General features: G+C 41.8%; 1 protein-coding gene and 1 pseudogene across 4 annotated transcripts in view; one reads left to right on the forward strand and one right to left on the reverse strand.

The window, feature by feature from the left end:
• PDE4DIP (phosphodiesterase 4D interacting protein) overlaps positions 1–14619 on the reverse strand; it is a 279980-nt gene that overhangs the window by 172095 nt on the left and 93266 nt on the right. For all 4 annotated transcript variants that reach the window (XM_021003403.2, XM_021003385.2, XM_021003377.2 and 1 more), the window contains exon 4: positions 7225–7335. In XM_021003403.2, coding sequence (XP_020859062.2) covers positions 7225–7335 — 111 coding nt within the window. The remainder of the gene's footprint in view (positions 1–7224; positions 7336–14619) is intronic.
• Positions 7726–9605, forward strand: LOC110219760 (large ribosomal subunit protein eL27 pseudogene; annotated as a pseudogene).

Raw genomic sequence — 14619 nt, forward strand, 5'->3', positions numbered from 1 at the left:
TGAGGCCAGATTTGAACTCAGGTCCTCCTGACTCTAGGGCCAGTGCTCTATCCACTGCACCACCTAGCTGCCCCTCAAATAAAGACTTTCTACAGTCTAGATTTCAGAGTGCATCTGAATGGACACCCTACAGAGATTATTCAATCATACACATAACACAAATAGATATAGATGTATATCTGTCTGTATACACAAGGTATCTCAAAAGTTATAGCACAGTTTCAAGCTTTAATAACTTTAGAAGTATAGATGCCACAAATTTATAAAAACATCATTTTAAGGTTATTTAAATTTCTCTTATACTTTAGTTTTCTGAATTTTGAATAATGGATTTTTATTTTAATTTCATTTTGGGGATGACCCTTTCTCAGACCAGGTGGATGAGTAAAGAAGGTCCTCTTGCTTGTCCACCTCAGTCATTTGTTTTATCTCCATTAGAATTTTTCTTGTGGGTTGACATTAAAGCTGCCATGTCTGCATCAAAACCTTAGATGATCTTTAGGCTAAGACTATGACTTCAATCCTCAGTCATTGAGCAGCAATTAATGTTGTTGTTTAGTCATGTCTGACTCTTCATGACCCTGTGGACGTCTGTCCGTGGGGTTTTCTTGGCGAAGATGTTGGAGTCGTTGGCCATTTCCTTCTCTAGTGGCAAACAGAGGTTAAGTGACTTGCCCAAATTCACACAGCTAGGAAGTTTCTGAGACTGGACTTGAACTCAGGTCTTCTTGATTCCAAACCCAGTGCTCCATCAACTCCATCACCTAAAGTTTGAAAATCAATGACAGCAATGCCTAGTACAACACACTGGTTATGCTGAACTTTAAGAAACATGTTGATATTTAAAATACGGATATTTAAAATTTTTATACGGTTAGCCTTTCAAGAGTTGTTTCTGTTAAGTTTGTAGCATTTTTACTTCTGAAGTTATTAAAACTTAAAACTGCACTAAGACTTCTGGGATTGTCTGTATATACATATATGTTTGTGTGTCTGGGGCAGACAATACAGAGAGAAAATGGATTTTAGGAAACTGAAAAACACTTGCACTGACTCCAAGCTTGCCATCCCAGCAAAGACCCTTTTTTTGAATATGAACATTTTATCCGCATTGCTGTATAATAGCATTGAAACCTGGAATGCAATTGTCTCTGAAGGACTGAAGAAAGCCATCACACAGAGGGTGATGGCAGGTGTGATCAGAGACCATAATATCTATATAACCAACAAGGAATTCTGAAGAACAGGAACAAGGGATATCATCAAAGAACTATATAATGAAAGAGAAAATGGACTGGTCATATGTGAGGGATAACAGACAGACAGACAGATGGCCAGAATGCTCCACTGGCCCCCTTTGAACTAGGGTCTCCCAGGATGGGCAGGCACAAATGGATCGCAATCTGCATTGTTGGGGGGAACTCCTACGCCAATGAGATCAGAGAATCATTTGAGTACCTAAGTTTTTTTTGCAATCCCTCCAATATGGACTATTTTCATTCTGTGTCATCTTTGAGAATTTCCTGATGCCTCATGACTTGTTGATGCAACTGAGGCTCAGAAAGGCTGTGTGACTTGTATACAACTTGTATACATACTTGTATAATAATAAGAAAATGGTAGGGCTAGGATCTGAATCAAGGTCTCCTGGATCCCACAAGAGCTTTTTTGTGCCTTAAACTATTTATACTCCCCTCCCCTAAAGTCCCTGTCAACAGACATGCCATCTATAAAACTCAAGTGGCCTACTGAACTGGAGGACAAAAATTGAACACTATAGGTTGGTCACAATATTAGAGTTAAGTGACAATGGAAAGTGAATATTATACATGTGTGTATTTGACTTGCATAAGGACTGGCCTTAAAGTATAGTAGGATGTTTGTTTTCAGCTTCTCCACCTGCCAGCCACCCATATTTCTCCCAATTGCCCAGAAGTCCCCACTGTGAGGCTTCCTTTTTCTCCCACTATTGGGTTTTGTCCCATATTCTAGACCGGTGATCTAACTTGTAGATTGTGTATGAACCCCGGGGTAAGACTGTATAGTTATTGCAAGAGGTCTGAAAATACATACACAGTACCATTTTTTCAGGAAATATATTATCAGTTGCCTGAATAAAAATAACAGGTGTCACAGTTTGTCTTTCAAATACATTTGGCTGTTGTCACAGTTAATGAAATACAAATCCACCTGAAAGCATTTATTGTATATTATATATGATAATTATTATACATATTGCATATATTATATATAGAATTACCTATTGTAATTCTATGTACATATTGTACATATAATATGTAGATATATATGTATACATATATACATGTTATATATACATATTGTATATATTACACATAGAATTACAATTCACATGGCCTCTTATTATTATATATTTGTAGTGTAGCAGAAATAGTTCTGGACTTGGTATCAAAAGAGACCTGGGTTTAAACTTTGACTCTGAGCCTCAGTTTCTTCATTGTACAATGGGGATAATTAATCAACAAGCGATTATTAACTGCTTAATGTGAGCATAGTGTATGGGATAGAAAACCAAAAATAAAACCATCCCAATCCTTAAGGAGTTTTCTGTCAAGGATATCTTAGCAGGGGAAAACAACATGTACACATTTAAGTGACTATAAAACATATATAATAAATACAAAGTAACTTGGGAAGGGACACTAGAGTCAGGATGAATTGGGAAAGGCTTCCTGTAGGGGGTGGTCTTTGATAATAATACTTGCAGTAGTTACCTTAGTGAATCATTGTAAGGATTCAATGAAATAATGTAGCTAGTTTAACTAGCACCTCTCTCTGCTTTGTTTGTATATTCATTTTATCTTCTACTTGATTATATCCAAGTAGAATGGAAGTACTTTCAGGGGAGGGTTTATTCCATTTTTATTTGGGGTCTTTTCCCCCCAGTAGTACTTTGCTGATTGTGAGTTCCTCAAAGGCACCAACTTGATGCTGTATCTCATTCATTCATCACCTAGCATAGTATTTTGTATCTAGCAGCCTCAATAGGAGGCAGCTGGTGGCTCAGTGGATAGAGCACTGGGTCTGGAGTCAGGAAGACCTGAGTTCAAATCCAGCCCCAGGTACTTTGTAGCTATGTGACCCTGGGCAACCTTAACCTCTGATTGCCTGACAGAATGGACCCACTGGAATCCCTGAAGAGGGAAATAGCAAAGCAGTCTAATATCTTTGCCAAGAAAACCTTAAATGGGATCACAAAGAGTCGGTCACAACCGAAGAACAACAAAAGCTACTCTATAAATGCTCTATGAAATTGGCTAATATGATGAAAAACTCATTCACCTTCAAGAAGTAGCCTAGTACAGTGGGAAAGATAAATGAATTTGGAGTCCCTGTGTCTGCCATTTACCAGATACGGAACTCTGAATAAAATCACTGAATTCTCTGGACCTCAGTATCTTCTGTAAAGTGAGGGGATTGAACTGGAAAATACATATGTGTGTATATACACATACACACATATATATGCATATATACATACACATATACATATATATTTACACACATATATCACTAAACTCTGTAACCTAAGAACAACTTAATGTTACCCCATCATGTAACAGCAGCATTATATCTGTAATGTATGTATAACACATATGTATATATAACATGTATATATAACCTGCATACATATAAAAACATACAGATATGTATGTCTCACTAGTATTAACTAGCAAGGCCTTATCCCAAAGGAGATGTGGGAATTTCAGATAGGGCTAAAGAAGGGAGAGATGGGAACAAGAGTTTATTAAGCACCTACTGTGTGCTAGGCACTGGGCTGAGTGCTTTATGATTATTATCTCATTTGATCCCCACAACAACCCTTGAAGGTAGGTGCTATTACTACTGCCATTTTACAGATGAGGAAACTGAGGCAAAGGTTTCATGGCTTGCCCAAGGTCACACAGATAAGAAGTGTCTAAGGCTGGGTTTGTATTCAGGTCTTTCCTAACTCCAGGCCCAGCACTCTCGCCACCCCATCACATAGCTACCTTTAGGCTGAGGGAGTGGAAAGCAAATTTGGAGGGGGGCAGGTGTGGTATGGGGAAGATGGAAGCAGTTTTCAAATGTTATCATGTTGGTGACTACCTAGTCTATCTATCTGTAATATAAAACTTAGGCAGGATTGTACTTAGGCTGGATTCTGACAATGTGAAGGGGTGCTGCCTAGATGTCAGGAACAATTCTACCTGGGGCAAGTCATTTCATTAAGTGCAATTACATTATGACTCCCAAAGCATGTCAATTCACTGGGGAGACATCTCCAGAAGAAGGCAAAATATATTGCTGTCTCACAAAAGTGGAGTGTTCTTGTCCAAAAAAAGGGAGTTAATTATGCAGATATTTCAAAAGCTAAAACCTAGCTTTCTGCCAAATTATTTAGGTAATTCCCACCACACTACCCCTGGCTCTTCAGAGCCTAACAGACATGGCTCCCCACAAGTCTCTGCAAAAATGAACAAATCTGCTTGAGATTCAAACCAGCAAGCATTTGTTTATCCAGCTCCCTAGACAGCTGTCTAAGAGCACAGGTTACAGATGGATTGCTCATATGCATCTGAGGGAGTTTCCAAACTGGGAGTTCCTTCATTGATGACAAATAGCAGCAGCTGTCCTTTGAGGTCCGCAAAGTACTTTATGTATATCACTTCATCTGACCCTCACGACAACCCTGTCAAGTAAATTCTATAGGTATTAATAGCCCCCTTTTACAACCTCAGGAGGCTAAGGCTGAAAAAGGTTAAATGATTTGTCCAAGGACACACAGCTAGTGTGTCTGAGGTGGAATATAAACCCAAATCTTTGTGATTTTAAGTCCAGTGTTCTATCCATTAGGCAACACTGCCTCTCTGGATCTCAGCTTCGTCTCTCTCACCCCACATAGCCAGCCGATCGACTTCAAAGTCTTGTCAAATTGACCTTATGTAACGTCTCTTGCATCCCATTAGCCCCCTCCTCACAGGGCCACCCTTCTAGTTCAAGCCCTCAACACCTCTCCTTTGGATTATTTCAACAGCCTCCTATTTATTTGGTCTCCTTGCCTCAATTCTCTCCCCCTTCAAATGAATGCTCTGCATTAGCTTTCAAAGTGGCATTTCTGAAGCATAAGCCTGACCATATTATTTCCTTGAGCAATATAAATTCCAGTGGTTCCCTCTTACCTCTAAAATCAAACTTCTCTAAAATAAAAGTTCCCCTCAACTTAGCTCCAACCTACCTTTCTCTCTTTGTTATTCACTATTCCTCTATCTGTACTCTGAAATCCAGCCACTTGGCATTTCTACTGCCCCTCCCAGCCCTCTGTTTTAGTATGGATTATCCAGCCCCAGTTACTTAGAATGCACTCTTCATTTACCTCTGCCTCAGAATCTCCAAATTCCTTCAAAATTCATCTCAAGCACCACTCCATGAAGTCTCTTCTGGTGCCCCCCACCCCTGCTAATACATACTACTTTATATTACCTTGCATGTCTAGCTATAGAATTATATAGAGAATTTCTAATTGTATAATTTAGAATATGATTACTTGTATTAACTATTTTTTCTTTCTATATACTTACATAAGTATATGTTATCTCCCCTCATATCTTAAGTATGGGGATTGTTTTTTTTGTTTGCCTTCTTATCCCCAAATAATAGTACAGTGCTTCACACGTAGTAGGTACTTTAAAAATGTTTGTTTTTTGACATATGTATATATATATATATATATATATATATATATCACCTCCCCCTTCCCAAATATACAAACCTTCATTGAAAACATAAAGCCAAAAAGAAATCAGTCCTTATGAATAAGGAGTTTACATTCTACTGAAGGAAAAGGTAAAACATTTAGACAGACAGACTAATACAATATGATTACATGTAACAGATACTTAACAAACATTGGTCATGTTGAATTTTAACACTCCTGTAACATTCAGGGCCAGTGGCAAAATCTTTTCTGCTCAAACCACCCGCTTTCTACTTGCGTGGGTCCTATTCTTCGCCTGACTGTCCCTTTCCATTTATTTCAAATCCCTTCAAACAAGACACTGGCCATGCAACATACAAAATAACTGGGGTCAGTTTGCATAACTATCTAGTAAATCCAGTACATGCTTGCTGCACCCAAAGAGCTCTGACTAAAACATGAGGGTGGGGACAGAGAACAAGGGAGTTATCCAGTTAGCTGTTCACATTGATAGAATTCACTGAATAATTACTTGGGTCTCCATTTGCCTGGTAGATGCCAGTTTTTAATCTGCCCTGAGAGGAGCCTTCATTCCATGAAGCTTATAGTCTGATTTCTCCCTCACAGAGGCCTTATCGCTAACCAAATTTCAAGTTCATTGGAGTCAAGATTTTTTTCCCTGACCTTCCCTTCTACCTCCTCTGAGGCCTTTTAACCAAATGGCACATTGTGAAAGACACTCCTCTTCCCACCTGGGAGTGAGGACTGTTTCAACCAAGATGGTGAAAGACGGGTCCCCTTGAGAGTAGAATTAGCCATAATGGGCAGAAGTTGCAAAAGGACAAATTTGGGCTTGATGACAGTCCCAGAGTGCAATGGGCTGCCTCAAGAAGTGGGGGATTTCCCCACCTTGGAGGTTTGTGAGTCCAGGTTGGACTATCGGGTATGTTCTACTGGGAATTCCTTCCATGTGTGAGTTGCACTAGATGGCTGTGAGGTCCCTTCCAACATTCTACGATTCTGCTTGTCCTTCATCTCAAGGCAGAAGCAACCCATTCAGCCTCCCTGACACCAAAAATTCTCCTGTCAAATATGCCAAATATTTGCAAACATATGCAAATAACTGCAAAAACCCGAGGTGCTTAGTTATATAATCATTTCCACATTTTATCATCACTGAATTTCACAGTGAACCAAATTCTTTCTCCTTCCTTCTCTCTCACACACTCACAGTCACACACACACACACACACACACACACACACACACACACACACACACACACACACACACACACACACTCTCTCTCTCTCTCTCTCTCTCTCTCTCTCTCTCTCTCTCCTCCTTCATGACTTCCAGACCCTGACAGGTCAAACTGAGCTGGACAGAGCCAGAACAAGCTTGACAACACTAAGCAAGCCTACCTCGAACCGCGCTTTCCCAGCCCATGCACAGCCACAGCCAGGACTCGACCCTCAATAGGGAAGGCCCAGGCCTGCTTCACTCACCCTTTTGTAGACATCTTCCTGGCTGGCCTCATATTTCTGTTGCATGCGCTCCTCCAGGAAGTAGATGCGCAGCTTGAGACTGAAGTTCTCCTTCTTCAGGTCATTGAGATGCTGGGACAGAGTACGGTATCCATTAGACATGGTGGGCAGCCCATGTGGCGGAGCATCACCAATCCCCCCCGCTCACCCGAGGAACATGTCAAAGCAACAGAGGGGCATAAATCAAGCCAGATGGGAAGTTACGGAAGGAGACAGGCTGGCCGGCAAGGGGGGTGGTCTGTGCCGGCACGAGGGGCGAGGGTTCTATGGACACATGCTCCCAAGCAGCCTGCTTTCTCCAGAGCCTTGCTTGGGATTTAGCAGCTCACACTGGGTGCCAGAGTTCAGCCTGCTTTCCTTTTTTACCTCGGGGAGATATTTGTGGAATCCCTGACAGGGGAACATGCTGCATGAACTCAGACACAAGTGGTGTTATCTGATCCCAGGCAAGGAATCGACTATCACCCTCCCAGAGCCTGGCTGGCCCAACGGCAGGCAATTAACAACTTCTCTGAAGAGAATAGGGACTGGACCCCAGAAGCTTCCAGGAAATCAGAAAAGTTGGAGTGAGGAGGAGAAAGGGAAGACAGCAAGAGAAGGGGCAGGAGAGATGTGGGGACAGTGGTTGGAGTAATGAAAACCAAAGTAAAGTGACCACGGGGGGGAAAAAAGGCAGCTGGCAAGGAGAGCCCGCTAAACATGGGCCCTGTGCCAAATGCCCACTTTCTGTAAGGTATGGATCTCACTACATTTCATTGTATAGAAGGGACTCCAATTTTCTTCTGTGACCACACTGCCTTTCCTCAGCCCAACCAATTTGTGCAAAACACACACACACACACACACACACAGAGGCAGCTCTCTGGTGACCATTCATCATCTATCATAAGACCACAGTATGTAGAAATACAAGGGATTATAGAAAGCTTCTATGTAGTGAAACCATCTCATTTTACAAATGGTGAAACTACCCAAAGAGGCAAAGTAACTTAATTTGCTGCAAGGTCACATAAAAGTAAGTAGCAGAGTTGATATTTGAACTGTGGCTGATTCAGAGAGAGGCAGAAAGAGAACTGAATTTGGGGACAGAAAGCCTGCATTTAATCCTTAGTTTTGCCACTGAGTAGCTGCATGACCCAAAGGCTTCAACCCTCATGGCCTCAGTTTCCTAATCTGTAAAATGAGAGCAGCTAGATAGCACAGTAGATAGAGCACAGGGCTATAGTCAGGCATTCCTCAGTTCAGAACTGGCCTCAGACACTGTCTAGCTGTATAACCCTAGGCAAGTCACTTTACCCTGTTTGCGTCAGTTTCTTCATCTGTAAAATGAGCTGGAATAGGAAATGGCAAACCACTCCAGTATCTTTGCCAAGAAAACCCCAATGGAGTCCCAAAGAGTCAGGCGTGACTAAAACAATTGAACAGCAACAAAGTCAGTGGGGATTCATTGTATTAATAAGCCCAGCAGCTACCACAGTGCCTGAAACATGGTAAGTAAATAATAAATACATAATGATTGATTCCAACTTTAAATCTATGATCCTATTACCTGTAAAATGGGGGATGGGGGGAACATACAAAATTATCTCCACGTTGCCCTCCAGCTTTAAGGTGGTTCTAATACTGTACTCCAAAGCCTATGTTTTCTCTCCACATTCTACAGGGAGAAGCTGTTTTTTCTTTTTCAGTTACATCTTACAGACTTAAAAAAACCCAAAATCTATGCTTTACACAAACTTACAAAGGGAAGACTGCCAAGTGATCATCTCTAGGGAAAGGAAAGAAAACCCAAAACAAAATAACAGGCACGTGGAGCAATTAGCCAGGAGGACAGAGCTTTCAGGCAGCTTTATTCCTGACCAGCCCCACCCGCCCCGGCACCCGGGCTTTAATTCCCTCACCTGTCAAATGAAGCTGTGATCTCAGCTCCAGATAGTGCAGCTTAAGAGCTCTGAGTGACAGCTGAGACAGACGCAGGAAGTATTATTTACCGCTCATCACAAGGAACAATGAAGGTGACTGAAAGACAAGCCCATTGACCAGATGCCAAACACAGGTGCTTGATGTGGAGAAAAAGGGTTCAAGAGGAGGAAGACTTTTGGCTCTGGGACTGACCCGCTTCATGTCAAAATGGGCAAGTTCATGAAACCCCGGAAGGTGGTGCTGGTCTGGCCAACTGGTACTCTGGGTGCAAAGCCATCATTGTCAAGGGCATTGATGATGGGACCTCCGCCACGCCCTACAGCCATGCCTTGGGCGCAGGTAGGGAGGCCAAGGTCAAATTTGAAGAAAGGTACGAGACAGGCAAAAACAAATGGTTCTTCCAGAAGCTACGGTTTTAGAACGACTTTGTTGGTCAATAAATAAAATGTTTATTAAAAGTGAAAAAAAGAGGAGGAAGAAATCTTTCATTGCCAAATTGTATATTTTTCTCACTAAGCTACTTGAGGGCAGGAACTGGTGTTCTGAGTTTTCTGTTTTTGGTTTTGTTTTTTTTTATTTCTCCAACTTAGCACAGTGCCCGACACATACTAAACATTTAATTCAAGGTGTGGCCTCAGGGCAGGTTCCCCACCCCTGATTTAATTAATGTTTATTGATTAATTAATAACCATGGAATTGATTTTTATGTGCATGTGCTGTTATGCCAATGAGATTTTTCCAGTCTAAAAGCAAGAACCATGTGTTTTACTCATTTTTATGTCTCCTGAGATACCTTGCACAGGTATACCTGTTCTTGCCACAGCAGAATTTGGCACACCGTGAAATTCAGTGAAGACAACACCATCTCCCCAGTCCTTCACATTCTTTCTCAAAACTTCACACATTCATTCATTCAAATATTTTTGGAGCCCCTGCTATGGGAAGAACATCACAAAGTATCTCAGGAGATACTAAAATTATCACATGGTCCTTGCCCCTAGACTCAATCTCATTGGCACAACAAAACACAAAGAAACCAATTCCATAGTTATTAATCAAGCAATAAGCATTTATTAAGAGTTTAGTATGTGCTGGGCACTGTGCTAAGTTGGAGATACCAAAACATAAAAACAATAACAACAACAAAACCAAAAATACCAGTTTCTGCTCCCAAGGAATTTACACTCTAAATAGAGGAGATGACACATATATAGATCAGCACATAAAAGACAAATATTGAGTAAATGGAAAGTGGCCTTAACAGGGATGGCAGTAGCAACAAGGAAGCCTGGGGGGGAAAAACCACAAGGGAGACTAGAAAAAGACCCCTATAGGAGATGGCAGCATTTGAGCTGATCTTAAAGGAAGCCAAGGATTCTAATGGTCAGAGATTGGAAAGGAAGGCATTCCAGGCAGGAGGAACTGCCAGGACAAAGACACAGAGAAAGGAGATGGAAAATCATGTGTGAGGAACAGCGAGATGGCCTCTATGGATGGACCAAAGAGTAAACAGAAGCAAGTAATGTTTAAAAGACTAGAACGAAAGAAAAAGGCCAAACCATGCAGTGCTTTAAATTACATATAAATTTGAGTTATAGAGGTAATATGTAACCTTGGCTCTGTGACTTACTATTGATATTGAAAGTCACTTCATATCTCCCGGGTCCTCAGTTTCTTTTTCTGTCCAATGAGAGGTGGACAACCTCTGAGGTCCCTTCCAGCTTTAGCTTGTCTGGTCCTAATAAAGAACCCAAATGAGTGGTATAGCTTCTAAGTACAGGATGCTAATGAAAGAGATTGACATTGCTCTAAGTGCCTGGGAAGGGCACATTCAGTAAAAGCTGGAGTCATCAGGGAAGGCTTCCTGGAAGAGTTGGACTTTGCTTGAATAATGTGATTCTGGTGTATTCCTAGACCACCTGAGATTGTATCTTTCCATGTAACAGGCTGGAAGGAAGCCACTTCTAGGAAAATCATGAGGACTAGAGCATACACGGACATTCTGTGTTGTCCTACCATGTGGGTGGGATCAGCCTTTTTCCATTGGCTGCATAACCAGACCTAGTGGTGTCTTCAAAATGACCTTATTCGGCACCAGCTGTGGCTTTTGCCCGCATTTATGTCTAGGGGAGCAAGATGGCTCCTTCACTAACTGTGCAGTAAGAAAGAAGGCCCCACCCCAAGGTTGGATGGCTCCAGAGAAACCTGCCTGGGTCCTTTGCCTATTTGTTCAGCGTGGCACATAGTAAACACTTCCTTAATCCTATTCATTCACTCTCTGGAAGGTGGATTTTTTATAGAGAGCTTTAAATGCCAGGACAGAAGCAAAAGGGAGCCTGTGAAGGTTTTTGAGTAGGAGAGGAGGCATGTTTTGGAAAGAGTGAGAAGCCTTACATGGCCAAAGTGGAGGGCACCAGGTAAGAAGCAGTGAAGTTGGACAGGAGAGATGGATTCTTTTGATAGATAACCTTGAATGCCAGGATAAAGAATTTGGATTTGTTAAGCAATGGGGACCCATTGTAAGTTTCTGAGCAAGGGAAATCCCATTTATCCTTGTCCACAAAACATTAAGTCTAAAATATTTGCCCAGTCCCCCAAATGCTTTTTGGCACCAATTTGTGGCTCTTAATTTCTCCCTCCCTAGTTTTGCCTTCCCATCTCCCTTAAGTTTATGGAGCTCCAGACTGGAAATAGCTCCTAATAATGACCAATGGTGATAACAGCTGGATTGCTGAGCAGCTGTTAGGTGTCACAACCCCTTGATACATGTCAGTTTTTAAAAATAACAACTATATTTCATGAATCCTATTCAACTCAGCCACCATGCCGTCCTCTCTCATTGTTATGTTAGAATAATAATCAACATTGGTAGAGAATTTAAAGATTAACAAAGTGCTCTGTGTGTACTATCTTATTCGAGTTCTCTGACTACATGGTGATGTCGGCATTAGACATGTTATGGCCTTTTCCGAGCCCCCATACTGCTTTGCCTCTGCAGCAGGTGATACGCCTAAGCATATCTTCTCTCTGGGTTTTCAGGAAACCGCTCTCTCTTGGTTCTCCTCCAACACATCTGACCATTCCCTCTCACTCTTCTTTGCTACACTGTCACGTCATGCCCCATTATTATGGATGGACCCCAGGTTTTGTCCTGGGCCCCCTCTCTCTCTCTACACTCTGTCATAGGCCAACAGAGCTAGACTTCCAAGGCCATCTGCTCCTACCTCCTCATTGCACAATTGAGGAAAATTGAGACCCAGCAAGTCGGCAGGCAGGTGGCACAGTAGATAGAGTACCAGGCCTGGAGTCAGGAAGACTGGGGTTCAAATCTAGCCTTGGATGTTTACTAGCTGTATGATCCTGGGCTAGTCGCTTAACCCTGTTTGCCTTGGTTTCCTTATATGTAAAATGAGCTGGAGAAGGAAATGGCAAACCATTCCAGTATCTTTGCCAAGAAAACCCCAAATGGAGTCACAAAGAGTCAGACACAACTGAAAAACAACTGAACAAGGTGAAATGATTTGCCCAAGGTCATATGAATAGTGTCAATGAGTACCTCTCTCCAGGTGACCTTATTAATTCCCATAGATTCAATTATCATCTCTATTCAGATGACTTCCAGGTCCACCTCTCCAACTCCAGTGTATTCTTTTGTTTAGAGTTAACATTTCTGGGATCACCCTCTTTACACCTTGCCCTGATGGCAACCTAGATGGCACCTAGACCAGAGGTGTAAAATGTGGGTCACCTGAGAGAGTGGGGCCCCACTCCTGAGTACAGGTCAAACCAGATTAAAATGTAATTTGGGAAATAATTAATAAAATGAATAAAAATAAAATTGAACATAGATAATATGTGATTTTCTAAGTCAATACTCAGCCTACAGGGATCAGTATGCGTCAGTTTCCTCGTCTATAAAATCAGAATGATAACGATAACTCCTACCTCTCAGCGTTGTTGTGAGGATAAAATGAGATAATATTTGTAAAGAGCTTTGCCAACCTTAAAGCATTATATAAATGCTGGTTATTATTATTGTTATTTTCACCATTATCATTATCCACAATCGCTTATAGTTATGACTCTAGGCTTGATCTTAGGGTTACAGCTTGAAAATTCTTAACTAGTAGCAATTGCAAAAGAAACCTCAAGCAGATTGTTTACAGCAGAGCCCCAGAGGAGTACCAGGGGAGGGGAAGATGAGTCACTGGGTGGAGACTTTATCATCCCCATGAGCAGCATAGCCAGGCACTGGTGCTTAGGTAACATTACCTACTCAGGGTCATACAGTAAATTAGGGGCAGAGCCAAGACTAGCCTGTGCCCCTTCCATTAAACCTTCTAAAATCTCTGTCTAATCCCTGAACCCCCAGACACATTTAAAATATTTAAGAAATACCACAAGTACCCACTTTCCCATGCAAACCCCAAGACCTATTCCACTAAGGATTTTATCTTCTCCAAAGCCCTTTCTTGAAATAACAGGACTAATGATAGGAAAGACAACAAAGGAATCATTACATCAGTCTGAAAAATAAGTCCTGCATTAGACAGATTCATCATACGGCTAAGCCTAGCAAGGACTCAGATGATCCCCACCCATTCCCTTTCTTCAGACACAGACACCAACCACCCCCAGTCCCAGAATAAGGGATCACATTAGATGCCTATGAACTATATAAAACAAAAACACCTCCCAAAAAATAAACAACCACTTCCCTAGCCACCAAAAATAGATGGTGGTGCTGAAAGTAATGCTGGGGGTGGCAGTCATGTGGGCTGCACAGAGAGAAAAGGCTCTAAGCTGGACTTTTCTCAGTTCTTGCCACAAGCAACAAGAGCAGAGCTGGGACCGTGTCAAGTTTTATTTAGGATATTTAGTCATATTTAGGATCATGGGAACATAGATATAGAATGGGAAGGGACTTTGGAGCTCACTTAAGTCAAACCCCTCCTTATACAAATGGGGAAACTGAGGCCCACAGGGACTAAGTGACTTGCCCACGGTCACACGGATAGTAAGTGGTGGAAACAGGATTGAACTCGGGTCCTCTGACTTTCAAGTTCAGCATTCCTTCCATTGTGCCATGGCTCCCACATCAGGAAGATAATTTGTTGAATGGCTGTTATTCAGAGCAAAGATTTAGCCATAACACACCAATTTACTCAATCTATTAAAACGGAAGGCTTTTCCCTCTCCTTTCTTCTATCAGATCCATCAAATCCAACAAGAAATATTGCATTCCAGGCAAGGGGGCTCAATGTATGTAAAGGCCCATGGGTGGAGGATGGAATGCGGAGCCCAGGGAGCAGTAAGTAGGCCAATTTGGATGAAACAAAGAGTTTGTGAAGAAAAGTAATGTGTGCGTGCTGGGGGCAAGCCTGGAGCCAGACTTTAAAAGACTTTAAATATCTCAGGTAATATTCTCTGGGA

This window comes from Phascolarctos cinereus, unplaced genomic scaffold (assembly GCF_003287225.1).
Source record: "Phascolarctos cinereus isolate Bilbo 61053 unplaced genomic scaffold, phaCin_HiC Scaffold_5;HRSCAF=322, whole genome shotgun sequence".
Lineage (NCBI taxonomy): Eukaryota > Metazoa > Chordata > Mammalia > Diprotodontia > Phascolarctidae > Phascolarctos > Phascolarctos cinereus.